General features: G+C 37.8%; 6 protein-coding genes across 7 annotated transcripts in view; 4 read left to right on the forward strand and 2 right to left on the reverse strand.

The window, feature by feature from the left end:
• LOC118598857 (ras-related protein RABE1d-like) overlaps positions 1 to 3627 on the forward strand; it is a 4841-nt gene extending 1214 nt beyond the window's left edge. The window contains exons 4-8 of the mRNA XM_036212355.1: positions 1893 to 1974; positions 2050 to 2164; positions 2393 to 2497; positions 2602 to 2678; positions 3361 to 3627. Of these exons, the coding sequence (XP_036068248.1) occupies positions 1893 to 1974; positions 2050 to 2164; positions 2393 to 2497; positions 2602 to 2678; positions 3361 to 3457 (476 nt within the window). The 3' untranslated portion in view covers positions 3458 to 3627. The remainder of the gene's footprint in view (positions 1 to 1892; positions 1975 to 2049; positions 2165 to 2392; positions 2498 to 2601; positions 2679 to 3360) is intronic.
• A 102-nt stretch (positions 3628 to 3729) lies between these two features.
• On the forward strand, positions 3730 to 7803 carry cd151 (CD151 molecule). Of its 2 annotated transcripts, XM_024281258.2 has the most exons (9): positions 3730 to 3909; positions 4658 to 4773; positions 5282 to 5473; positions 6094 to 6168; positions 6443 to 6463; positions 6776 to 6880; positions 7047 to 7199; positions 7278 to 7364; positions 7474 to 7803. In XM_024281258.2, exons 2-9 carry the CDS (start codon positions 4681 to 4683, stop codon positions 7537 to 7539), a joined length of 792 nt encoding a protein of 263 aa, XP_024137026.1. In that variant the 5' UTR covers positions 3730 to 3909; positions 4658 to 4680; the 3' UTR covers positions 7540 to 7803. The 2 variants fall into 2 exon arrangements, with proteins under 2 accessions (XP_024137026.1, XP_024137027.1); XM_024281259.2 differs by lacking the exon at positions 6443 to 6463.
• On the forward strand, positions 7803 to 10447 carry gatd1 (glutamine amidotransferase like class 1 domain containing 1). The gene is made up of 7 exons (XM_024281260.2): positions 7803 to 8001; positions 8184 to 8260; positions 9319 to 9424; positions 9494 to 9601; positions 9686 to 9777; positions 9856 to 9949; positions 10030 to 10447. Exons 1-7 carry the CDS (start codon positions 7953 to 7955, stop codon positions 10143 to 10145), a joined length of 642 nt encoding a protein of 213 aa, XP_024137028.1. The 5' UTR covers positions 7803 to 7952; the 3' UTR covers positions 10146 to 10447.
• Positions 10335 to 14284, reverse strand: chid1 (chitinase domain containing 1). Its single transcript, XM_024281257.2, has 12 exons — positions 13915 to 14284; positions 13691 to 13834; positions 13313 to 13445; positions 13187 to 13231; positions 12992 to 13098; positions 12863 to 12924; positions 12690 to 12779; positions 12494 to 12595; positions 12275 to 12424; positions 10909 to 10989; positions 10778 to 10820; positions 10335 to 10700 (listed from the first exon to the last, which is right to left on the reverse strand). The coding sequence occupies exons 1-12, from the start codon at positions 14017 to 14019 to the stop codon at positions 10602 to 10604; spliced, it is 1161 nt and encodes a 386-aa protein (XP_024137025.1). The 5' UTR covers positions 14020 to 14284; the 3' UTR covers positions 10335 to 10601.
• Positions 14285 to 14323: 39 nt separating this feature from the next.
• On the forward strand, positions 14324 to 23673 carry ighmbp2 (immunoglobulin mu DNA binding protein 2). The gene is made up of 16 exons (XM_036212353.1): positions 14324 to 14727; positions 15585 to 15664; positions 15948 to 16117; positions 16190 to 16385; positions 16471 to 16568; positions 16654 to 16817; positions 16899 to 17099; positions 17178 to 17319; positions 17397 to 17571; positions 17733 to 17915; positions 17989 to 18107; positions 18201 to 18295; positions 19547 to 19670; positions 20750 to 21541; positions 21614 to 21813; positions 21892 to 23673. The coding sequence occupies exons 1-16, from the start codon at positions 14455 to 14457 to the stop codon at positions 22087 to 22089; spliced, it is 3210 nt and encodes a 1069-aa protein (XP_036068246.1). The 5' UTR covers positions 14324 to 14454; the 3' UTR covers positions 22090 to 23673.
• On the reverse strand, positions 22115 to 25640 carry LOC112152035 (zinc-binding protein A33). Its single transcript, XM_024281255.2, has 6 exons — positions 25208 to 25640; positions 24955 to 25050; positions 23983 to 24213; positions 23032 to 23054; positions 22846 to 22964; positions 22115 to 22769 (listed from the first exon to the last, which is right to left on the reverse strand). The coding sequence occupies exons 1-6, from the start codon at positions 25598 to 25600 to the stop codon at positions 22219 to 22221; spliced, it is 1413 nt and encodes a 470-aa protein (XP_024137023.1). The 5' UTR covers positions 25601 to 25640; the 3' UTR covers positions 22115 to 22218.
• Between the last annotated feature and the right edge of the window lie 7 nt (positions 25641 to 25647).

The raw sequence follows: 25647 nt of genomic DNA on the forward strand, positions 1-25647 counted from the left end.
TGTGGCAACAAATGTCTTGCTTAGAGCCCCCAAAGTGTTGGGGGGGCCCCAAGCAGTCGCTTACCTTTGCCTAATGGAAAGTCCGCCCCTGGTGTCTGTATCAAGAGTGTCACTCGAGTTGTAGAACCACACGAGTTAGTGAGTCAGGAGCACATTGGAAAGGAAGAACTAGATAACAGGCAGGTTGTTAATCAAACCTTGACATAAACGTGTTTACTTCGCACCTTGGTGTGAGGCAGTTTCTGTCATTTAGCTTTGAAGTGCAGATTCACAGATTGCTTTACTCTTTTAGAGTTTTTTAAGCATGTTTTCTTTTTTGGTTGGTGACATGGAGTAGCACCTGATAAATAAGATAAGTATCATATTTAAAGGTGAAACTTTGGGAAACTTTTTTTTTTAAATAAACAAATATAGAAGTTTTGAGAAATAAATATCCTCATAAAATACACAATACGACAGGAAAAGTACCTGTGTGTAACACATTCTTATGGCAATTCTGTGATGTATTTAAGTAATAATGTACTAGTCTGCACAAAGAGAGGAGGAAACAAAAAATAAAAAATATTTTTTTTCTGTTTGTGTTGGTTTAAAAATGTTTCACAGTTAAGTTCAGCAAATGATCCAAGTAATGTCTGACATGAGGATGTTATGAGCATAAAAAAGTGTGTTTTGGTTTTACTGATTAACTGGATGTACATTTTAGTGCATTAAATTTTAAAATCATTGTTTATTCATTTTTTTGTGCACTGCCACAAAACTACCCTAAAAATGATTCACCTACTGTTCACCTATTGCAGTTGTTGCAAGTATTTAGCAGAATAAAGTACAAGGTGCAGCAAGGTGATAACATGATCATACGAGGAGGCAGGGTAGTTTCAAACTTAAAAACAGTCCACAAGCAACTTTGTAGTCATGTCACTGCAAACACTTCTAAAAAGAGATAGAAAACATTTGAATTTGATCTTTTTAATGAAAAATATATGAAATTTAGTATTTACTTTAGTCAGACAGGGATCTCAAAGAACAACTTCTAAATAAGCTCCTCTCACTCTTTATTACCTTCCTGGATAAAATATGCCACACCTTTTTTTTTTTTACACAAAAGTAACTTATGCCAGAGATAATCAACTTTTTTTGTGTGTTAAATTTAAGTTCTACATGCTAAAGTGCTACTAAGTCACCTAAATTTACACTGACTGTCTCATAGTTAGCACTCCTTGTGGATAAAAGACTAAATTATAAACTTGTGAGACATATGACATCAGCTATTGATAACTTGGTTGAATGTTTGACCATTGAAATTTGTCATGATAAGACACATTAGATTGTAAACTGGATTTATAGAGCACCAGGAACTAATATCGACTCATTCAGAGCATGGATGGAGCGTTTTTCTTAACTTACAAAACAAAACTATTTTAGTATGTGGTGACTTTAATATTAATTTACTAAATCCTCATAGACACAAACCAACCAACGATTTTTTAAATACCATGTACAGTTTGAGTCTGTTCCCAAAGATTACTAGACCTACAACAATCACAAGCAGTTTACTGATAATATCTTTACCAATACAATTGAGTGTAATATACACAGTGGTATACTTATCAATTAAATTTCTGAGCATTTACCTGTTTTTTATTAATCTAAATAATGATGAATTAAATTGTGTTTTTTTTTAATGTTCTATGTAGTGTTCAAATTAAACTAAAACTATGCTCCAGTTTGACAAGTTTCTGTTTAAAATAGAAGGTAAACAACATTTATTGCCAACTCGCATCATGTTCTTTGCTGGTGGCTTATGACTGCATATGTTTATTAATAAAACATACTTAAATCACATCTCTTCTTTAAAAAACAGATGACAGAAATTATGTTATTGTGTTGTTTAGGTATAGATTTCCAGATGAAGACTTTAACTGTGAACTCCGTCATTACAACACTGCAGCTCTGGGACACAGCAGGGCAGGAAAGGTCAGAAAGAGGCATCAAACTTTGTTCCAGTACTTTAAACAAGTTGGTGCTATTTTCTAAAATGTCTTCTACCAGATATCGAAGCATCACTGAGCAGTACTACAGAAAGGCTGACGCCATCCTTGCTGTGTATGACATAACTGACTCCCTCTCCTTCACTGCAGTGAGAGGATGGATGGACTCTGTAAAGGTGAGCTGCTGGAGGTTTTCTAAATGCCTGCATGCAAAGACATGCAAAACACTGGTTTGAATTTACATGCTAATAACTCGGGGAAAGGTGGAATCTCAGCAGCCTTTAGAGGCGTTCTACATGTTTGTTCACTTTAAAACCACTTTTGTTTCTCTTTATGTCCTAAATATTTATACAGTTTGGCCCACAATGTTAAAAATCACTTAATTATTGGTGTTTTTATCCCAGGAGAAGATGAGTGACGGTACGGTGCTAATGCTGATGGGGAACAAGCTAGATTTAAGCCATCACACAAGAGAAGTAACGACGGCAGAAGGCAGGAGGCTGGCAGAGGTGACAGGAATTCATACATTTATGCATGTTTATGCTGTTTTTTACTCAAAATAAAGAAATAATATACAATCTTGAACTTTTGTCCCACTTTTTGGTCGACACAGCAGTATGAAGCTTTGTTTTACGAGTGCAGCGCCAAGACGGGACGGAACATGGACGAGCTCATGATTCATTTGGCTGAGTATGGCTTCTGTTAAACCTGAGTTTCTTTTTTTTATCTTGTACAGTGCATGATATGTGGACCTTTAAGGCTAAAGAGCCATTTGGTCCAGGTTCTTATGCACCTCAAAGTTAGAAGAAGACACTTTATTTCTGTTTTTGTGGCCATTAAGCCATTCATTTATAAAATATAGCTGAAATCTTCTCTACAGTTGAGTTTTTCTATATATAACACCTTTAACTTATTTTATTTTTAGTTCCTTTCAAAATAAAGCACACTCTGTGTTTAACCAGATCCTCCAGCTGCAGCAGATTTACTTTAATTAAAAATGCAAGAAACACAAAATTTATTATTATTCACTTTTGAGTTCATTCATTTTTTTATTTCTTTTACTAGGGAGAAGAAACGTAAAATTAATGAAGAATCCAAATTATTTTAAAATCTATACATGTAAAAGCAAGAAGATAATATTGCTCTTGTTATAAACCACCAGATTCAACCTTTTTACCATCATTTTAATAAGTTAGGCCAGTCTGACATCTCAAAAATCTAAACAGAAATTAATTTGTTAATTAGTTAAGTTTGAAGTCATGATGGCTCTTTGGCTTTCTTATTCTTATTTCTTATTCTGTTTTAAGACCAAAAAAGTTTATTTGCTTAAAAAAAGATGGTTTTATATGTTTATTTATTTTTTCTTTTTCAGGATATTAATAACTAAGAATGACCAACAACGTGAAGATTCAGTTTTACTGAGTGAGGAGACTGCAGAAAGAGGATGCTGTGTCCACAAAAAAAAGTAGACAATGGATTTTTGTACATATTTGTTGTTGAAATTGACGAGAAAACTCAATTGATCTTTAATGAGAAATATATTCTCACTTCTATTGCAATTTTTACCAAAGCATGTCTGTAATTTTCTGTTTTATATGCATTTTTTTGGCTTTGTTTCAATACAGAATTTATTTGTTTACATCTTTTACGTTGTGGTCTTTCATTGAAATTACGCAACACTCAAAGCTCTTGAATATGAAACCAGATGGGGGCAGACAAGTTCTCTGTGTGGATTGTGAGGGGGGGGCTGCCTGTTGAGCCAAAAGAGGACAGACAGTCAGACGCTCGTGCAAGAGACATGGGTCTGATTGTCATCTGAGAATTTCTGCTGTTGGTGTTCACCTTGAAGGACAGTAGAGTGCCGACACTGACATTAGTGGGATCCAAAAAGATCTTTAACAAACTTTTTATTTGAAATCAGGTAAGAATACGATTTATTTAAACTAAAAATGGGTTCGTTTTATAGATTTACAGGAATAAAATTGCTTAAAGTGATGCTTAAGATTGTTGGTTGTGGTTGCAGTAAAATAGTGAAAAGTTTCAATATGTGAAAAGTTTTGTTGTGAATTTTGTTTTAATATCTTTTTGTAATGTTATCTGTTTAGATTTATTAATTTTTGTTGAAAAAATATCACTTTCAAACCTGTAATGCTCAAACTCTCCAAACATTGATGCCCATAAACTTCTGGTTTAGACCAAAAAACAGATGAACATGAATCAGTTTCTCTAAAGAGTTAACTGCTTATGTTTCTGCTGGTTGCTGTGTCACTCGAGTTAAAAGTATGTTTTCCCCACAGCATATTTCATTTAATCTGTGACTGAATATCAAGTACTCTATTTACTGACTTGATTTTAATAAAAAATAATGCTGATAAAACATTTTTGTATAGTTTTTGAAGGAACTTTATTTGATTTAATCCCTTTTGATAATAAAAGAGGAACCAAGGGTGACTGAAAGGTGAAATTCCTCTTTTGTGTTGATTGCAAAACTTAGATACACACACGACTTTGTGTAAGAATACGAATTTGTGGTAAAAAGAACTATGTTTCATATGAGAGCAATTGTAAAACCTATCACCTGTTTTTATAGTGTTGCTGTCCTCAGTTGTACAGCAACATTAACATTGAATCCTTTGCAATGTTTTAATATTTCAAAATGTCTCAAACAGAAACCACCAACCAAGTTTACAGAATGAATCCAAAGAAAGCTCCAGGTGAAAAGAAAAAGACATGTGGAACAATTTGTCTCAAATACCTACTATTTCTCTTCAATTTTCTCTTTTGGGTAAGTTTACACAAATTGTTAAAAAATTATCCTTCATTAGAGCTGCTTTTTACGATGGAGTGTTAGGGCTAGTTTACATAGAAAAAACTTTTTTTTTTTAATTACAACTTTAAATCTTGTACATTTTGGAGATTTAAAGTCGTACATTTATGACAAAAAAACTTGTAATGTTACTTTTTTTTTTTTTGGTGGCCCTAACACTCCGTCATAGCTATTATTTTCTCTTTTTTATTTCCCACAGAAATAACTAATTATTATCAATCTTCAAGACTTGTGTTTGTTGTTCTAAAATGTGAGATACAAGGAAATATATTAGCAAAAAAACAACTTAATGTTGGGAAAGTCAAATCTGAGAAATATTTAATTAAACATGTTTTACCAGTAATCACTTCTTTTAAGTTTTTATAACGCATAGAAATATGTGTATGCAAATAAAAAAAATGTATAATTGTGTTTTTTAACATTATCTGTTATAAAAGCTGTGAAATGATTCGCTTTGCTGTTTCAGCTGGCAGGAGGGACTGTGCTGGCCGTGGGCGTCTGGACTTTAGTGGAGAAAAGCGACTACATCAGTTTGCTGAACTCTAACTTGTACTCGGCCTCGGCCTACACCCTGATAGCTGCTGGGGTCGTGGTGATTGTGAGTGGGATGATCGGTTGCTGTGCCACTTTAAAAGAGATGAGGAGTCTGTTGATTGTGGTAAGATAATCTGTCCCACAAAGCAGCACAATAAGAGATTTTTTTAGAACATGTTGAAGGTTTTCCACAACCAAAAAGCCTCATTAAATTATGCCAAATCAGTAACCAACACACTTTTCAAGGTCCTGTTTATACAAAGTGCAGCGACTCTGAGTAGAGTAGTGAAAGATAATCCTTGGTGACCTTGTGTCTAGCCTGCTTGCTCTCAGTGAGGTTGATATGTCAGATGAACCTTTCAGATATAACAGATAAAGTCATGCAGAGTGTGCCTTTAAGAGTTTGATTTAGAGTGCTGCTCATGTCAGAGGAATGAAGGGCATCACAAGTGGTTGCTTGGGCCAAAGAGAGTAAGAAGAGGCAAGCATTTGAGATCAGAGGATCCCATTCAAAAGCAAACCTAACATGTCTATTTCTAGTTCTACTTTATGCATCCAACCAACTTCACTTTTAGTTATTTTCAGGAAACCACCCAGCTTTGCGTATTGACTTTGCAGTCATTTATTGTGTTGCTGTTTCCACCTTCAAAGAATTTGTGTTTTAGTGTACACACGAGTTGAAAGGTAGTCAAAAATATGCAACAGTCTATTCATAGTTATTCATTTCATTCTTTCTGTCCACAGTATTTAGTTTTATTGCTGTGTATTTTCCTGCTGGAAGTCATCGCTGGTGTCATGGCTTACATTAACTACCAAGATGTGAGTTCCTTCTGCTTTAAACATTAAAAGTTCAATCAAAGCATTTTTTTTACATTTTAATGAAGCAAATATTTATGTCTTGTTAGATTTCTGCTTTTTTTTCTTACTGCTGATCTCACCTTCCGTCTTTTCAAAATACCGTGACTCCACTCCATGATTTAGTTTCTGAATTCTGTAGTGAGATTTACTCTGCATGCCTTTCTCTGCATGTTTTTCATTTCTCCTGTTTCTCCACTCGTCTCACCCTCCTTTCTTCCCTCCTCTTTTGCTCCAGTGTTTCCCTTTCTGCAACCAGGTAATCTCCCACTGTGTGTGTTCTATTTCCAGTTTTCTAACCTTAATATTAATTCATTTATCCACAAGTGAAACAAGAGAAACTCTAATTATTTACAAACTCATGTAAAGTATGTTCCTGCTGTAAGCAGAGGTCACTAAAGCTGTGCTCGTATATTTCGAGTTATGCGTGGGCATTGCTCAGGTAGATTGGAATGTGGCATGGAAGGAAAGAAACCTGACCACAGGCTATTTTTACTGACAGAAGAAGTTGTACTAGTGTCAAATGTGGGTTTTTTTTTTTTACAACACTAAAGTGAGCATTCTGTCACAGCTGGATAAAGAGCTCAAAGAGAACCTGAAAGGCACCATGCAGCAGAAGTACAGACAGCCAGGGGAAGAGAGCATCACTCAGGCTGTGGACAAACTGCAACAAGAGGTGTGCAAAAATCAAGCTGATTAGGTTTCTAGTGATTAAAGAAAATGGTTAAAATGAACATTATAACACATCAAGGAGTCAACTTCAGTTATTTTTATTAGTATTGTTATGAGACACATAACTCTCTTCTTCTTCTCTCTTTCTATCTTTTCTCATGGGATCTCAGTTCAAGTGTTGTGGGAGTTCTAATTTCTCAGACTGGAGAGAAAGTGCATGGATCCAGGCAGAGAAAGAGCAGCTAGTTCCAGATAGCTGCTGTAAAACTCCCACTGAATTCTGTGGCCGCAGGGATCACCCCTCAAACATTTACAAAGTTGAGGTAGGAAGAGCATTCCATAGTCTCACACAGGTAAATGTTTCTACAGTGTTTTTCTTTACATTTTTTTTCTGCTTCCAGGGGGGCTGCATCATGAAACTGGAGGATTTCATTTTAAATCAGTTATACATTCTTGGAGTAGTTGGGATTGGGATTGCATTTTTACAGGTAGCAACCTGACCAGTGCTTGAATACATGATTATCTATGGTTTTAAGCTAGAATGTGTGCAGGTATACAACTCTAACCCTTTTTTTCTCTGTTGTTTTTTTTTTTCAGCTTGTAGGAATAATGTTCACGTGTTGCCTTTATCGGAGCTTGAAGGAAGATCCATACGGATATTAAACTCTTTTATCATCGCTTCCATTTTGTAAAGGATATTTTCATAAGTCAAATATGGTGGCAAAATATTGCTCTAAAAGATAAGAGGGACGGCTTTTGTTTGATAAAATACTTTGCTGCAGGACAGCATTGCATGCTTCTGTATGGAATTGTACTCTGAATAAACGTTTTACTGAGTTCTCTTTACACCTTTAGAAAGTATTTTTGGACATAATCTGAAGCCATAATTCTTTTTTTTTTTCAAATAAAGTGCGTTTGACATTTGGATCTCATTAATTTCCCCTTACTTTCTAACTTTTATTCTGAAACGACTCCGCCGGATGTTGTTGTCAGGTGACTTGGTTCCTCTTCCTTGAATCGTTCTACAAAATAAGTCTCCACAGTTAGCCTTTTTTTCTTTGGAAAATATTTTTAAAATGTCAGCAAAACCAACATGTTTAATAGTGACCAGTGCTTCTCCTCAAGGTGGGTTTCGACATTTTTGTAATAATAATAATAATAAAATAATAAATTACCAGTGTTAGCTGTGGCTAAACCGCATCATGTAGCTTTTAGCGCTACATTATTTTTTTAAGGCACATTTTAAGCAGAAACGAACATTTTTTTTTTATATATATAAACCCTAAGTATTTGCTTCGTTCATTCAGGGGTTTCGGCAAAGTCATTCCTGCAGTGCTTCAGTCTTTGCAGCTCCACGTTTAATCTCCAGATCGCCACACCAGGGGTAACATACATTTTCACCTCATCATCTGTCATGTACATAGCCAAAACTCAGTCTAATGTTCAGAAATAAACTCAACATATCTCTGTCTCAGCCTCATCCTCCTAATGTGAGTGTAATTCATCTACTGCTAATAAAATAGGTTGAAGAGATCAGATGGAAAAGGAGCAAGGCATATTTTTGAATCAGAATTGAAGCTGTTTTTATCATGTCTGGATGGAGAGAGGAAAGGATCAGGTGTGATCCCGAGGGAGGTAATTCCTAAGAACTTTCTATGATAAGTCTGAAGAAGATATGTTTGTTATCAGAGGTTACACCCAACAGGTAAGATGTAAGACAGAGGAGGAGAAATTCTGGAGGGAGCTGGATGAGGTAATAATTATGAAATAGTTACCCAGTAGTTACTAAATATTTGATTCAAAACATCTGTATTTACCCTGTTATTCTTTAGTTATCTGCCTCTTGTTGCACAGTATTAGTACTTATAGGTGCATCGTGATTTCAAAAGAAAACTACCATACATTGACAGCTAACATTGGTGTGATTTTTTTGTGGAATCGAGTTTAGAGGAAAAGGTTGTTAAGAAAAAAGTGGGACACTGAGACGACAGAAGTGTAGCGAGATCCAGCACAAGGAGGAGGAGGATGTGGCAAAGGCCAAAGGATGAAGTGAATGACACAAAGGAGAGAGAGGTGGACCTGTATAGGTAAGGCAGAGGAACAGATAGAAGGAGGTTTGGAGGCTTAAGGACAGGGATGAAAATGTGTTGATGGGTTTTGTAAGTGTGAAAGGGAACTCTGGAGAGCTGATGAATGAGAAAAATGTCAACTGTCCTGAGGAAACAGGAGTGTGGGGCGGAAGTGAAGTTGGATCAGGGATCAGAGAGAAAAGCAGGATTGAGGTGATTTGAATGCAAGGAAAGAAGGAATGAAAGGCCAAGAGAGAGACCAACACGGAGGTACATTGAGTAAATGATGGTAGAAGAAGATATGCTTTGATAGAAGTGCTTGATTTGATCAGATGACAAAAGTATTCATAAATCCAACTGACTTCAACTGCAGGGGAAACCCATAGACTTCGTTGGAGTTGACGACACCACGGCTCGGTGGGTGCAGGACTTCAACCTGAAATCATATGCAACCCCTGCCAAACTTGAATCTATAGATGGTGAGAACACTCATTTGTTGGTTTTTTTGCTCCCTGGAACCTGCTGAGTTGCATCCTAACTTTTCCAAGGTGCCAGATACCAAGCGCTGCTCATCCCAGACTGTCCTGGAGCACTAAATGACCTGGCACACAGCGGTTCGATGCACCGTATCCTCACGCAGTTCATCTCCCAGCAAAGTGAGTTTAAGTCTAGCATAAAAATATAGATTTTTTTTTTTTTTTAAACAAAGTAGATATGAACTGTTTTTGTCCTGTTTGCAGAGGTGGTATGCGCTGTGGGACAAGGAGTGTCTGCATTGTGTTGCGCCACTGAGGGGCAAAAGTGGATTTTCAGTGGCTACAGCTTAACAGGAGTGAGTATATGTGCTACTGGATTAGTGCTTTCTTCAGCTGCATAGTTTGTGCTAAATATATTCTCATACTCTCATAAGCCGTCAGTGTTTGAACTGGTGCGGGAGCCCGACTTCGCTAACCTGCCCATGATTGTGGAAGATTTTGTCAAAGACAGTGGCGGATCTTACACAGGTGAGCTGACCCGCATTGTGCAGGAATTTTAAGAGTTTTTGTTTGTTTTTAACTATCATCACATCTGTCTTTTTTTACAGGAAGTCAAGAAGATGCCGTGCACGTAGTCATAGACAGACACCTCATAACTGGACAGAACATGCAGTCAACGTCACTTGCTGTGAATAATCTCATCCTCCTTTGCAATGCTAAATAAAAGCTGCAACGTGGACATTTGAAAACATTTATCTCGGGCAAATGACAAAAAAAAATTACCATTGTATATAACAAACAAATGACTAGAATCCACAAAATCTACCCTTCAGATGATTATTAAAAAATGGATGAGCACAAATTAACAGGTCTCCTAGTAACAACTGGAGAGTTACTGCAGGCATCAGTGGTGTGTGAACAAGGACAAGCTTTTCATTTTAATGCGTACATTCTGATGATCATGCATCTTTCTGTGGAAAAGAATTATTGCACTTTCAACAAATCACAATAAAGTACCCAAAATTCTCCTTTTTTTTGGATTCCAGCACTTTTAAAACCAACTAGATGGTTTCAACAATATTTCATATCAATGTCATGAACCCTCAAACACATTAAACATTAACAAATCCATGTTTGAATAAAAGAGTTCTGTGTTCAACAAAAAGAGATCAATCCTGCACTATAGCAGGTCATAGAAATAGTCCAGTCCTTGTCCCAGTTCCCACAAGGATATTCCTGTTCCCAGTTCACTGGCTAACGAGATCCTCATGTTGATTGACTGTGAAATAATCAAAATGTAATTATTCATGTAATATTACTTTACACATATATACAAAAAAACGTCATTGTTTTTACCTTTAAAGATGGATAATACACCACATGTTTGACTGCATTGTTCCTAATAAGAAAAAAGATCCTTGATTAAAAAGGAGAAAGAAATGTGTTTTTTTTCTTTAGACTGCTTGTATCAATAAATAAATCAGTACCTTTTGTAGTTGAAATAATGCTCTGCAGCATATTCATCCCAAAGAAGCTTTGGTCTGTGCTCTCTGAGAATTTCAATCAACCTGCAAGAAATCACAGATAAACCAGAAACATGTTAGAAGCTCCTCATTAAATACTAATAGAAATATTTCTTCTTTAATATTTGGTTGATTTAAAAAAATGAAATTATTTCAAAATTTTTTAATGTAAAAATATGGGTTTTCCTTATTTTTGAAAATAATTTACTGAATTTTATCTTCTCTAGCATTTAAAACCACTATTGTGTTTATGATTGCCCTCAATTCCAATGGTTTGTCAAAACACCCCTGTGATGGGAATGCATCCGTGTGCCTTTATGGATGCTAAAGAAATCCATCTGTGGTAATGAAATTTCAAATTTACAGTTAAAAATTTTAGTTTACAGCTTACTACTGTGAAGGGTCTAATGGAGGGGTGTCAAACTCAATCGCACAAGGGGCCAAAATCCAAATACACCTTATATCGTGGGCCGAACAGGATAAACATTTACTAAACACTCTTAAACTACATTTTTAAAACTGTAACTTTTTTACGTAATTATGAACAAGATATATAGCATTACCTGCAATAATGCTAGTGTGAATTTGGCCGCTGACGATGCTAATGCTGATAGCCGAAGATGCTGAAATTGATAGTTAGAAACACTGAAGCTGATAGCTGAAAATGCTGAAGTTGATAGCCAGCGAAAATATTAGCTAAATGCCAAATTAACCTAAAAAAATAAAAAACCTAAATTAGCCAAAACAGCTAGCGTACAGCTGAAATTATCAGCTAAACTCCAAAAAAGCCTTAGAAAAAGCCTGAATTAGCCAAAACTCCAAAACGGCCTAAAATACTAAAAAAAAGCCTAAATTAGCCAAAACAACTAGCATGTGGCTGAAATATTAGTTAAACTCCAAAAATTGTCTAAAAATCGTATTAAATGCCAAAAAGTTAGCAGAGCTCCCATTTTAAAACTAACTTTTTAACAGAATTATCCAATAAATGCAGGAATAATATTTCAGAATAAATCAACTTAAACCTTAAATAATTTTCAATATTTTACTTTCTGTAAAAATATATTTTGTCAAAATTATACAAGTTAGAAATCCGTGCAAGATAACATCGGGCCATTAATAACAATAAAATAAAATGATCTGGTGGGCCGGATCCGGCCCCCGGGCCTTGACACATGTGGTCTAATGTGTCGAATCCTAAATTAGGGAACAAGGCGAACATGTTTGATACTGTCAATATCTCTCTGGATCAGCAGAAATAAGTCATCAATTTTCTTTTTTTGAGGAAACCATCCTTTTCTCTTTTCCTTCCAGCATCACCATCATAGCTTACCTTGTCCCCAGGATCGGCTCCGTTCCCTGGCTTGAAAAATCCAGACCATACAAATTCAGTCCAAGCAGGATTTTTTGCCTCCACTCGGTGCTGGGAGCAAGCTGAAGAACGCAATCTCTGACCCAGGGCAGAGGAGCGCTTGGGCCTGGTCTGTTTAAGACAGTAAAAGGTCAAAATCAAGACGATGCATTAAATGTATCTGACTACGTTTCATTTTACCTTGCACCGTTTGAGTAGTCATATGTCATGAGGCTGAATCCATCCACAAAAGGGGCCAACTGCTCAAATTCTTCTCTGCCGAACATCCCTGGTTGTCCATTGCTATTTTTTTTAACAAAAAATAATTATCATTATTGTAAAAAAAAAGTTATGTTTCTAGATAAAATATAAGAGTTGTTTTGTGTAGATTGCTTACCTTGTCAGAGCTGGCGGAATAACAAGAATGCAGTCTAATCTTTTGTCCTTTAAAGTCTCACAGATGTGTTTGACTAAATGAACCAGCTCCCTTCATGGAAAACGTTCAGTAAATTACTGATTCATCATCTGGTGAAGTTCAAATGTAATAATATTGGAGCTAGAGAAACTCACTTTCTTTTGTTTCCTCCAAGCTGGCTCCAAATTTCGAGAGTGAATCCATCAAAACCTTCTGTCTGCGAGGCCACAGCATTCACATCAGATGGACACGGAGCAACCAAATCACAGAAAACGCAATATTACCTTTGCAACGTCCACCAGCTCCCCAGCCAGCTCCTCAATTTCATCTTCGCTTCCCAACACGCTCATGTAGTCCTGGTAGGACCAGCCGTCAAATAACAGCCGAGGAACTACGAGCCAAAAAAAAATAAATAAATAAATTCTCTCATCTCTGAATTGACACACAAATGCATCGTAGTAAGAAGATCACAAACTCACCCATTCGCACTTTTTTGTTTGACTTGCGTACAGCTTTGACCCAACCTGTAAGGACAAACGTTTCAGCTCATTTATAACAGAGAGAGCTTCCCAGATGACTTAAGTACATTGAAACGTCTCAGCTACCAGGATCGTGGTCATGGAGTCCTGTCACGTCAAACGTTTCTGGTCCTCGCCGGTGGAGCTGGAGCCAAACTGGAGACACGGATGTGAATTTGGGGCCAAATGTCTTTGCGATGTCGTAGCCGTGAGAATTCCACTGCAGGGTTAAACATTAAAGCACAGATTTGGATTGTGTAAATTTGAACAAAAATAAGAAAACGTGATAATTTCATACGTTTGGAACTAGAAGGGGAACACATTATTATTATTATTTTACTTTTGTTGAAAAAAAAAAGATAACTTTCAAAGTAAATGCTCCTCTGAAACTGTTCTTAGCCAATGCCAACATTTAGAAATAAAAATGTTTTATTTTGAAAAATATCTCCTTTGTTCTAGACTCACTGGTGTGATGTATCCCAGCACTGGTCCTTGAAAGGTCTTCTTGATGTGAGCACAGTACCTCTTCTCCTCCTTCACTATGTCTTTCCAGAGCAGATCAGAGACTACAAGGCCTCTCTCCAACACAGACAGCTCGGCTGGAGAGGTCTAAACAATGGGATTCTGGGTAAGATTCATTCAGGTTCAACAACATACAGGATCAGGACAAAGAGCTCTCACCGACTCACCTCAGCCTCAGCTTTAAAGGACTTCTTTGGGTCCGTTTTTGAAAGAGTGGCACCGACCAGGGAGCAGCAACAAACAACATACAGCAATAACAAACTCGTCTTCATTTTCTAATAGAAAAATGGGCATTCAAATGAAAACTGTCTGGCTATGGGTCTTCCTGTTTGCAGAGCAGGTGATTTCTTCCTCGTAGGCAGAGACCTGTCAAAATAAAAAGCAGCATATGACCCTTCCGACGTGAATGGTTCAAATTGTTTACTTCTTTATATTCTAGACAAAAAAATAAAAGCCTTATTTTTGTGATAAATGTAGCGTTGTTTGTCTGTCGTGAGGTTTAAGTACAATTTAGCTCAACGTGTTTGTGAAACGTCATCGCAGCTAGATCACTTCCGCGGCGGATGAGTTTCAAATTAAAGGCTTTTTGTTTTGACCGGGGTCTGTGGTTCCCCTGGTGGTGCTAGACGGTACTACAGGAATTATTTAGATTTTTAGCAAACTATGAAATAAGACAAAACAGGATATATTTTTTTTAACTTCTAATAATGTGTTTTACACATATCTATCTAAAATATAATGTTTATAGATTTTTGACAGCTAGTTATTCTTTATTTTTAGGTTTTATTTTGAGTCATCTGGGTTTAGTCGAAAACATTTCTAATGGAAAAATGTCACTTCATATCCTAGAGTTTTCTTTAAAAAATAGAGAGAGGGAGAGGGAGAAAACCATGTCTAATTTACTCCTTTTCAATACTTTTTTTTTTTTTTACATAGATGGAAGTTGGAACCATCCTGCACAAAGAGAGTTCACAGGTGAGGTGTGTCCTTTATATCCTATTGTATAAATATGATCTAAATATTTTTAGAGTTGTTCTCTTTTTTAGTGCTGTAAAAAGGTTCTATAAAAAAAGGAAAATAATCTCATTTGTAAATTAAATTAAATTAAATTAAATTAAATTAAATTAAATTAAATTAAATTAAATTAAATTGATGCATCATTCAGTGAGTGAAGATTGGTCCTCCAGTCAGTAGGTGGCAGTGTGGGGCACGCTTTAGGGTGAGTTCGAACAAGGAAAACAACATGAGTCCATCAAATCCAAAGAAGAACAGACAGTTTCGCTGTTGATTATCATGATATTGAGATTTTTAACAGACATTGCTTTCCTTCTGTACATTACCTTCTGTTTTGGCGAGTTATTGCATATTTGAAGTAAGTGTTTTTGTTCATTTGTCTTTGAAATTGTGTGTTAGCTTGTTAGCCTGTTACTTGAACATGTCAGTAAGTTGTTAAGTTGATGTTTAAGAAATGAAAAATGCAATCAAAATGCAATTTTCAAAAGTATTTTTTCTCGTCTTGATTATTATTATTATTATTTTACTATGGGCTAAACACGGAATCAAAAACACGGACTTTAAAATCTTAAAATGTCATGCAAACTAAGTTCTATTATAAATAATGTAGATTAATTTACTTGAGAGTAAAATATTTGTATTCGTGTCATAGATTTTTTTAAATTGAAACTTTTCAATGTGTGAATGTCATGATCTGTGTATTAACAAATGATATGGATTGGATGACATATATCAATTTTAAAATGTTATTTGTTTTGTGTCCATCTTTCTTTAGATATTTACACAATTCATTTTTGATTGTCTTTTTTTATTTACTCTGTAGGCCATGGAAGTGGAGACATTTGTATCTAAAACCCTTGAGCTTTTACAAGACGAGCGAGAGGCAGAAATACAGGAAACCAGGTAGGTAACTGTCAATAAATATCCCATTGGTTTGGGAGATCAAAATGATAGTAGTAAATAAAGATTTTTTTTTAAATGTGAAGGTGATAGTGCATTAATTTATTTATCTTCCGATTTTTGTGATCTTGGCCGACCTCAAAAGCTGTGAATTAGATCAGCCTTTAAGCTTGGTTTAGTACTGTTAGATACTGTCCCTAAACATTTGTTTATTTTTCCCAGAAGATGTTTGTTTGTCATTCTTGTTGTTGATAGCTGTAACTGATTGAATGTTGCTCCCCTTTAGAACATGGCAGGAGAACAGTTCCTTAAAGGATCTTCAAAGCAAAGGCATTTGTCTGTTGAAGCTGCAGATAGGCAGTCAGTTCACAGGCCTCTACGGCCGCACAGTTCTCGTTCTCGAGCCAAGGAAATATCTTGGTTTCTCGTCTCTTCCTAGTAACACCTTTGGTCCTGGTGAGTCTGAAACCTTAACATTATTGCTGCTGGAGAATTTTCATACTTACTTCAAGTTTTCTTTCACTGCAGGGGATATCGTTGGCTTGTATGATACAGCTGGGTGCAGTGCAACCTCACAGATATGCACAGGGATAGTAACCAGAGTCAGCCAAGCGTCTGTAAGTGTGGCCATCGATGTTCTAAAGGATGATGCCGTCCTGGATACAAACTCGCAATACAACCTCCTAAAATTGGCCAACGATGTCACTTATAAGCGAATGAAACGGTAAGATGTGTGACCTAAAATATATCACCAACAGGGCACGTTTATTCAGTGAGCTCAGAATCTTATTTTGACTATTTGCTGGTAGAGCGCTGAATGCATTAAATGGATATAGCAATGGACCGGCTGCCAATCTGATAAATGTGCTTTTTGGAAACACACAACCCTCATCTCATTCACAACCAAGTAAGAAGCACTTTTCAAGATATATAAACATGGTTTAATTATTTTTTTTAATGCTCTAAATGTTTTTTTTTTGTTTTTTTGTCAGATGAAGTCCAATTTTTCAACTCAAACTTAGATGACTCTCAAAGAGAAGCAGTAGCGTTTGCTCTGTCCCAGAGAGAGCTGGCTGTGATTCATGGACCTCCTGGGACGGGGAAAACCACCACTGTTGTGGAAATCATCCTGCAGGCGGTGAAACAAGGTCAAAAGGTATATAGAATTTCATCACTTTTACAAATGAAAATGAGCGCTGCTTAATTAATGCAATGCCTGGATTTATGTTTCGTGCAGGTGCTCTGCTGCGCCCCCTCAAATGTCGCTGTAGACAATTTAGTGGAAAGGTTAGCACAGTGTAAAGCCAAAGTCCTGAGACTGGGACACCCTGCCAGACTGCTGGAGTCCATCCAGAAACACTCGCTGGACGCCATCCTCGCCCAGAGTGACAACGCAAACATCATTGCTGACATCCGTAAAGATATTGATAAAGTATTTGTGAGTATTTTTGTTATTTCTCTGTAGTGACATAAAGCTGTTGGCATCTTAAATGAATTTCTTTTTTTTTAATTTAAGATGGGAATGAAGAAGGAGAAAGGTGAGCGTGGAAACTTTAAACGAGAAATAGGGGAGTTGAAAAAGGAGCTAAAATCCAGGGAGGCTACAGCCATCACCCAAATCCTGAAGAGTGCAGATGTTGTGCTGTCAACCAACACTGGTGAGTGGAGGGAAACCAACAGTTCAGCTTCTCCGCAGCACTGTAAGGCAGTCACAGGGACATGTCTGTGTCTCTAGGTGCCTCCGATGATGGTCCTCTGAAGCTCCTACCTGCAGAGCATTTTGACTGGGTGGTCATTGACGAGTGTGCTCAGGCGTTGGAGAGCAGCTGCTGGATTGCGCTGCTCAGAGCTCGCAAGTGCATTCTGGCTGGAGACTACAAGCAACTGCCTCCAACAATCAAATCACAAACGTAAAAACGCTTCTCTATTTCCAATTTTTTCTGATTCTTTAGCATTTACTTCCAAAAACATACAATTTCCCTCATCAGTTCTAGAAATGAGCTTCTTTGGACTGATCTGCTTTATTTTTTCTATGCTTTGGTGACTATTGTTAACTTTGTTACTCTAACAGAGCTGCATCAAAAGGATTGTCTCTGAGTCTTATGGAAAGAGTTATTCAGATCTATGGCGATTCTGTGGTCCGCATGTTAACGGTCCAGTACAGAATGAACAGTGCCATCATGGAATGGGCCTCCAAAGAGATGTACCAGGGGAAACTAACAGCTCACAGCTCAGTGGAAAACCATTTATTAAAGTAAGTGTCCTCACAACATTAAAAATACTTTCAGATTACAAGCAAACTATTAAACGTGTGCATGATCCAACAGAGATCTCTCAGGCGTCGCTTGTGTCGAAGAGACCAGCACTCCACTTCTTCTGATCGACACGGCAGGATGCGGCCTGACCGAGATGGAGGTCACAGACGAACAGTCCAAAGGGAACCAAGGTCATCCCTTGTTAGTTGTTCTTGAAACAAAACTGGATGCTTTTTCTCACCTCTTGTGGGGGTTACACATCGCTGTGCTTCCTGTCTTTCCAGGTGAGGTAGACATTGTTAAGCTGCACATAAAGGCCTTAACTGAAGCTGGCGTTAGAGCCAAAGATATTGCTGTCATCGCTCCATACAATCTGCAGGTAAATCTGATGTTTATAGCTGAACATCATATTTGATACACATTTTAGCTGTCATTTTAACATAGATTTTAATTTATAAAACTACAATGTTATATACCAATCTGGAACTTATAGAAACATTGATTAAAATTAATAAAGAACTTAAAAATTCTCTTTTTAAAGCAACTAATAATGAAGCAAAGATCTAACAAATAGGTTAATGTGCCAATTTTGATAAAAAAAACAAAGAAAAACTATTAAAAGGAATTAGCAGTGGGTTTATGCATCAGTTATGATTCATAAACGACTCTGAGTTGTTTTAGAAATGTTAAAAAATCGATAATCAAAACATTTATATGATTTGAAGTCAAAGTAAAAAGTGAACTAAACGTGAAGCGTCTTTCGCTCTAATATTTTTGAAGAGCACACAAACATGGCTGACTTTCCAATTGGTCAATTGGATAACAGTCATACGTTGTGTAAGGTTATGTCACACCAAAATTAAATATTTAGGGAATGTAACAAATTTGTGAAATCACAATGTGCGGCTAGCTAAACACTATTTTTTTTAGTTTGATGTGAGTTTAAGAGTGTTTTATTAAAGCTGGTCTAATGATAAAACGTAACATATTATTTAAGATTGTTGAGTTCAGGGAAAATGTTTCCCTTTTGATGCTGTGAAAGATTGTTGATTATCAAACAAAATATTCATCATGTTAAAACAATATTTTGCCTGTATCACAGTGTTTATAGCCATGGCTAATGTGCATCCAATTTTTTTATTTTCCAAGTGTCTGTGTTAAAATGCATCTAAAAAAGAAAAATCCCCCAGAGTGACGTCAATACAAAGAATCCGTGTCTCCACTCTCAGGCAGCATTCAGGTCAAACACTGGAACTGCCGGAGTTTTTGTTGCAATAGTGTTTTCTATTTTTAGCTGCACTGTCTTTGTGATGTAATGCGACTTAAGTTGAACGCTCAAGGAGGCGCACAATGCAAAGTGACAGCAAAGAGTGAGTCACTCCCCCACACTAAAACTGCCTGCTATGAATAGAGGTGTAAAGACAGAGTGCACAGTGACTTTGCGGTATTTTTAACAAAGAATGTCGCAAACATATTTTCCAGATATCATCTTTTAAGAATAAAATTTGTTTTAGAGAGAAGAATCTAGATTTAACAAATCTTAAAAATAGTTGGAGAAACTTTACTTAGAGTAAGGGAAGGAAGATGTATGTATACCTGATGTGCGACGATGTTTTTTATTTTCATAAAGGTTGATCTTCTGCGCCAGAGACTTTCTGCTCGGCATCCAGAGCTGGAGATAAAGTCAGTGGATGGATTTCAAGGCAGAGAAAAAGAAGCTGTTGTGCTCTCCTTAGTTCGGTCCAACAGGAAAGGTGGCTGTTCAGTTCATTCTCTAGCAACATACTGACATTTGGTTAAGGACGCCTCTGCGTCACGTTTTGAGTTTATGGGTATCCCCAACTCATCCGTTTTTGGCGGGCTGGCTGTTCGTGAAATCAAGGGTCCACAACCCTCGGGACACGGTACCGGACGCGACACGAACCAGTACCGGTTAGGGCACGGGTCTGCAACCTACGGCTCTGGAGCCACAAGTGGCTCTTTTACCCCTCCATTGTGGCTCATTCATTTAAAAAAAATTAAAAAGTTTCTAAATTTTAAAAAGTAACAGTAAAGTAAGAAGTGGGAGAGTAGTGAAGGGGAATAAAAGTAAACTAACTCAATTTTTAACTCATTTACAAACAGTTGAAGAGACGGTACCTCTCTTTATATGTCCTATCCTAAGGAAAATCAGTGATCATCAACAAGCACTTAATTAATTAGCTCAGATTTCATTTTGGTTTGTTAGATTTACATTTGATGCACCAACAATAGTAAAATTAAGTATTTTTACTTCTGAATCACTGCTGACATTACACTTACTACAGCTACATTGGCTGCACTGAGAGGATCTTATGTGGCAGAGTGTCTTTTAATTTGAAAGGAACTCACATGGCTAAATGGCTATTTTCTTTTAATGTTTGTGCTTTAATCATGCAAAATGAACAGCAGTTCATGTATGTTTGTCATAGTGGTAAAAGTAACATAAATACAAACTGGTGTGAGGGTTAAGACTTTATGGCTTCTACTGGGTTGTAGTCAGTGAGAAATCAACCAGAATAGCTCTTTCATAATTGAAGGTTGCAGACCCCTGGGTTAGGGTTAGGGTACCGGTGTGCTCAGCATCCCGGTTCTGGTTCACAGCCCGGAGGTTTGGACTTGTGACTTAATGGGAATAGTCAGCAAGTCAAAATACGACGAGTTAGGGACACCTAAAACGACAATTTTTGGCGCGGAGGCGTCCATATCCAAACATCAATGTGTGACGACTTGGTAATAAGAATGTGTTGTCTCAAGCACTTTTATCAACGTTTACTCCTACATTAAATAACAAACTTTTTATACATTTTTTCAGGTGAAGTTGGATTTCTAGCAGAGGACAGAAGAATAAACGTGGCAGTCACACGAGCGAGGAGACACATCGCTGTGGTGTGTGACACTCAGACAGTCCAGAACCACGCCTTCCTGAAGTCCCTGGTCCAACACATGATTGGATTTGGCGAGGTCAGAACAGCATTCGAATACCTGGAGGATACTGTACCACAGAACTACACCCGTACCCACAAAGAAGCAAAAGCCACATCTGCTTCTGCATCCACCAAACAAAAGACTAGAGATCAGCCCGGCAGCAAAGTGAAGCCGGCGCAGAAGAAGTCTGCGAACAGCAGCAAAGAGAGCACAGCTGGGACACAAAATCGAGCAAAGTCCGAGCAAGAGCAAAGCAAGAGTAGACACAATGAGATCAGAGAGCAGGTGGAGAGCTTTATGAAAGACTTAAAACAAAGTGAGCTGCAGTTCCCGGCTTCCTTTAACTCCCACGACCGTTTACTAGTCCACCAGATTGCTGAGGAGCTAGGTCTGGTTCATGAAAGTAAAGGAGAGGGCAGTGATAGGTACATAACGGTCTCCAGGCCCCTGAAGTCTGCACCAGCTCAGGAAGTACGACAAGAGGAAGAAGAAACAGTCTCCAATGGAAACGAGGCAGCTTCCATTCTGCAGAGCGAGCCTCAACCGTCATTAGACCTGAAAAGTTTACACTTGGAGAGGATGAAGAGGGAGCAGGAGAGGAGGGAGGAAGCCTCTCAGTCGAAGAAGCAGCAGAACATCATTCCTGCTGCGAAGGAGCAGCAAATGAAAAAAACTAAAGGTTTGATCAAAATGGCATTTTTTGAATTTAAGTAAGTACCATCAGTTTCAATCAAGATCCTTTTGATTCCAGGGAAAAGCAAAACAAAGGCGGGAGCCTGCGACGTTGCTGCTGCCGCTGCCCCTGACGATGACTTCGATGCTCTCATCAGCGCCGTCATGAAGGCTGACAGTGTTTGTAGTTTTGTCAAGTGTAAAGCTTCAGTCTTAACACTTGGACAGCTTTGCTTGTTTTGCAACAGGCAGTACTGCCTCAGTCATCACATACCAGAGGTGAGGCGCTAACTTAACCCCGACCACAGTTCGGTTTTTACTCCAAATATTTCAACCGTTTCATCAATCCCCTTTTAGGTTCACGGCTGTGGGGACAAGGCCAAGTCTCACGCTCGGATGAGGATCAGCAAAGAGGGGGTTCTGTATGCAGGGAGCGGCAAAAAAGACAAATCCATGGACCCAAATAAGAAGGCACACCTGCAAAGAAAACTGGACTCTAAATTGAAGGACATGGCTTCACAGAGAAAGCCAAAAAGCAAGGAGAAGGAAAACTAATGTCACCTAATCAACATTTCAGCTCAACTAAATGTGAGGAAAATTGAGGCAAATTACAAACTTGTGACGTACTTTTAATTTACATTTTGAAATACGTTTGGCGTTTTACTCTGCAGAATTCTGACACGTCTACCCTGTGTTCACGCTGATAGTCAGAGGGCAGATGGTGAGAGGGCTCGAGTTTTTCCAGTCCTCATTTAATCCGAGAGAAAAGTAGGGAAATATTCTCTCTGTAAACTTGTCTTTAAATGTGTGTATCACTGTGGAATTTGCAGTATTGATGAAGACCACCTTTCCCTTGTTCAAGTCCAGCTTTACAGTGATCCTCTCAGGCTTCTGCTTCATAGTGAGCAGGGCGCGAGGGGAGCTTTCAGCCCACAGCGACTCGCCGTTACACAGACCGATCACCCAGAAGCCCTCATCAGGGTTCAAGAAGATGGTGCTTTTTCTTTTGATGGACTCTCGAACCACTCCAACGTGCCAGTCTTTGGCCTGGCCCAACTCCACAGTCCAGCTGTGAAATCCAGATGTGAAGCCCGTGGCGCCCAGGACGCACACACGGTTAGTGCAGCGTTCAGGGTTGTCGGGCAGGGGCTGTTTTTGGCTGTAGTGCAGACTCGTCAGGTCTTGACAGAGCTTTAAGTTTGGCTGCGCTGTGTTTGGATCCAGGATGATCGGAGCTGAAAAACATTCCCTCCTGTTAACTGCTGAGATTGTACATCTGACTTATGAATTTGGAGGCAGCTGTTCACCCACCATATTTGACAGAATTCGCCATTTTCTTCCAAATTCTAAACTTGAGGATTCCCAGATGCTTTGCAGAATTGATCAGGATGTCTCGAATATACTCTGGCTCCTGGATGTTGCATTTGACCCTAAAATATGTTAAAATCAATACAAAATGGTAGAAAAAAATGGTAGTAATGGGTTGGTTGAGAATACCTTTTCTTCGTCTGCTTGTAACCCTTAAAAGAGTAGAAAGAGGAAAAAGTCACCACAAATGCAATGTTAATAGAGTTATTGTAAATACATAAACACTTTTTAACAATAATTTTGTCAGAAGGCCCCCATTATAAATTTAAAAAATACTCTTCCACATTTTACGGGTTTCATGTAACCCAAGAAAGAATTTTAGAATAGCTTTTGAAGTCATATTATGCTGCTCTGCCAGGCCTCCTCATCATCCTCACCACCTTCATCTGTTCTGAGCTGCACATATTTTTCTGCTCTTCTCTCATTCTCTGCCAGTTTGTTGAAGTTTTGTGGTCAAGCCCACATTATTCATGTCTTGTTGCCTGATCACCACAGCTCCTCATCCTGTCCTGCTCTCTGAAAAGTCTTGAAACCCTCCTGAACTTCTACAAATCAACTCTGTAAGAAACCATCAGCACAAACTTCTGTAAGCATTGCAAAAATAACAAAAATTCTGTATTTTAAAATCAAAATACGCTGCAACAGTTTGGGATGACAGCACCCGGGCCTTGGCCAAAGTTTGCACTGTTTGCATGTGATGGCAAGAGGAAATTCTTATTTTTGGAAAATTAAGTTATACTATTTCATTAATAAAACAGTTTGAAAACTTAATTTTGATTCTTTTTATCTGTAATGGCCTTCCACTTTACTGTTCTCATTTGCCACCCATTCAAAGTCTTCTGCCCCACACCCAGCCCCCATACAAAAAACCTCTCTTGGGTTGTCCGTGTCCTACATTAGTGAATTGTAATTTTATAGCAAGAAATTGTAAGTGATGCTAATTATGTCTTGAAAGCACATTGATGCTCTCTTGATTCTGATTCAAAAAGGCCAATAAAGCAAAATGCTAATTAAACTATTAAAATAATTCCATTTTACAACCTCTGTGTTTAAACCAGCAAACACTGGTAGACCAAGTACCTGTAAAAATGATAAATCTCTGGCTCTGAGAGCAGTCTCCGTCTCCCTGATGTTGGAGGAGAGAGTTTGGATCTGCTTCTCTGCGTCTTTGATCTTCTTCAGCATGACCTGGACTTTGGTTTCCTCCTCCTGTTTTAGCGCTTTCAGTTTGTTGGTTTCCTCCTCCCAGAGGAACTGGTGAAGAATCCTAAATTCTTCCTTTATTGCTTCCTCAATTTGGACACTTTGAGTCTGTAAAGCCAACGAAGCTGGTTATTTATAGTAAACAAAGACGGGTGGGCCAACTTTTTGACTCTTGGACCACAGAGGGTTTTATAATTTGACAGATGGGTCAGGTCAGAAGCAGATGTGGGGAGTGTTTCGGTAATTCACTTCAAAAGAGAAAGAAATAACATAGAATCTGGGTGAAAACATGCTTTAAATTTGATTGAAAATTAATATATATTTTAAAACTGAGCAAATTGGAGTAATTAAATTCAAAACGGTGGCTTTTTTTTTCAATTTAGTGCCACCACTGAGTTGATTTCCCTCAAGGAAAACTGTTGTGTTCAAGTGGTGTTGGAATAATCAGAAAAATGACTTTCTTACTCTGGGAAAAAAAAAACACACATGAACATCAGAAGAAAAACAACTCTTCTCATTTCTGCACCTAAAAAAAGATGAATGTATTTGTAACTCGTCATCTATGGGGAGACACCAGAATTAAAGGGAAAATAAAACATTAATAAGGATTATCAATTTAATTCATTCTAGTTTGGGCCGGATTATGGTCCACATAAGACCCCTGGGCCACACTTTTCCCAACCCTGCATTAAAGCCATGACGTCAGGGTGAAATGTAGCTTACATGCCTTGATCAGCAAATAAGTTAAGATGTCATTTTTTTTTTTTTAATTCAAAGAGTGGAAAATCTGTGCTCATTTGAAAAAAAAGGAAAGAAATGAAAGTATAAATGTAAGAAACAACAGTTTACCTGTATGTAGGCTTTTGTTTCTTCCATCTGCTGCTTTTTCTGGTTCAGGGTTCTGAGAGTTTTTCTTAAAGAGTCCAAAATGGCTGAGATTTCCGTCTGACATAAAAGTTCAAATCCCAGAGTTAAAAAAGTTCCTCGAAAGCAGCTTTTCTCATATATATTTTTATTTTAAGTAAAAGTAAAGTCACTTCATAGCCATTTGTCTTTTAGATGTCATTCCACAGTTATTTACTCTACATTTCATTTCATTTACCTTTTTCTGTTGGGCTGCCTCTTCCACCGGGCAGCACTGATGCACTTTGTGCTGCTTGGATATTTGGCAGATCACACAGATGAGCTCCTCGTCGTTGTTACAGAACACCTTCAGCGTCTCGTTGTGCAGCAGACAAACTCCTTGTTTGATGTAGACGTTCTGGGCCTGATACTGATCTGCTGCTATTTTAAGTTGCAGATTGATAGGAGGCTTCACAGAGGCAGACTCAACGCCACAAACGGGACACGGTCGACATCCTTTCCACTCCCAGAATTTCTTTAAGCAATGGTTGCAGACATTGTGACCACACGCTAAAAGAACAGGAAGACAATAAATGTCAGAGCACTGAGGACAGTGTAAGTCCTCAGAGACGAAGGTGCTCGCTGCCATCATGTTAAAGAGTCCCTGCAAAGCTGCAGAATGAGGACAAGAACTTGTTC

This window comes from Oryzias melastigma, linkage group LG6, assembly GCF_002922805.2.
Source record: "Oryzias melastigma strain HK-1 linkage group LG6, ASM292280v2, whole genome shotgun sequence".
Taxonomy (NCBI): Eukaryota; Metazoa; Chordata; class Actinopteri; order Beloniformes; family Adrianichthyidae; genus Oryzias; species Oryzias melastigma.

Bases quoted from the DNA above. Each gene is read 5' to 3' on its own strand.
- gatd1 (XM_024281260.2), top strand. From the start codon at position 7,953: ATGTCAGCAAAACCAACATGTTTAATAGTGACCAGTGCTTCTCCTCAA. The intron at 8,261-9,318 runs GTAACATACATT...CTTCAACTGCAG, and splicing joins TCCAGATCGCCACACCAGGG to GGGAAACCCATAGACTTCGT. The intron at 9,950-10,029 runs GTGAGCTGACCC...CTTTTTTTACAG, and splicing joins CAGTGGCGGATCTTACACAG to GAAGTCAAGAAGATGCCGTG.
- LOC112152035 (XM_024281255.2), bottom strand. From the start codon at position 25,600: ATGATGGCAGCGAGCACCTTCGTCTCTGAGGACTTACACTGTCCTCAG. The intron at 25,051-25,207 runs GTAAATGAAATG...CTTTTATGTCAG, and splicing joins AGGCAGCCCAACAGAAAAAG to ACGGAAATCTCAGCCATTTT. The intron at 22,965-23,031 runs GTATTCTCAACC...AACATATTTTAG, and splicing joins TACAAGCAGACGAAGAAAAG to GGTCAAATGCAACATCCAGG.
- ighmbp2 (XM_036212353.1), top strand. From the start codon at position 14,455: ATGTGTTTTACACATATCTATCTAAAATATAATGTTTATAGATTTTTG. The intron at 16,386-16,470 runs GTAAGATGTGTG...ATTTGCTGGTAG, and splicing joins ACTTATAAGCGAATGAAACG to AGCGCTGAATGCATTAAATG. The intron at 17,572-17,732 runs GTAAAAACGCTT...TTACTCTAACAG, and splicing joins CCAACAATCAAATCACAAAC to AGCTGCATCAAAAGGATTGT.
- chid1 (XM_024281257.2), bottom strand. From the start codon at position 14,019: ATGAAGACGAGTTTGTTATTGCTGTATGTTGTTTGTTGCTGCTCCCTG. The intron at 12,596-12,689 runs GTAAGCAATCTA...TAAAAAAAATAG, and splicing joins ATTCCGCCAGCTCTGACAAG to CAATGGACAACCAGGGATGT. The intron at 12,425-12,493 runs GTAAAATGAAAC...TGTCTTAAACAG, and splicing joins GACTACTCAAACGGTGCAAG to ACCAGGCCCAAGCGCTCCTC.
- cd151 (XM_024281258.2), top strand. From the start codon at position 4,681: ATGAATCCAAAGAAAGCTCCAGGTGAAAAGAAAAAGACATGTGGAACA. The intron at 6,464-6,775 runs GTAATCTCCCAC...ATTCTGTCACAG, and splicing joins GTTTCCCTTTCTGCAACCAG to CTGGATAAAGAGCTCAAAGA. The intron at 7,365-7,473 runs GTAGCAACCTGA...TTTTTTTTTCAG, and splicing joins TTGGGATTGCATTTTTACAG to CTTGTAGGAATAATGTTCAC.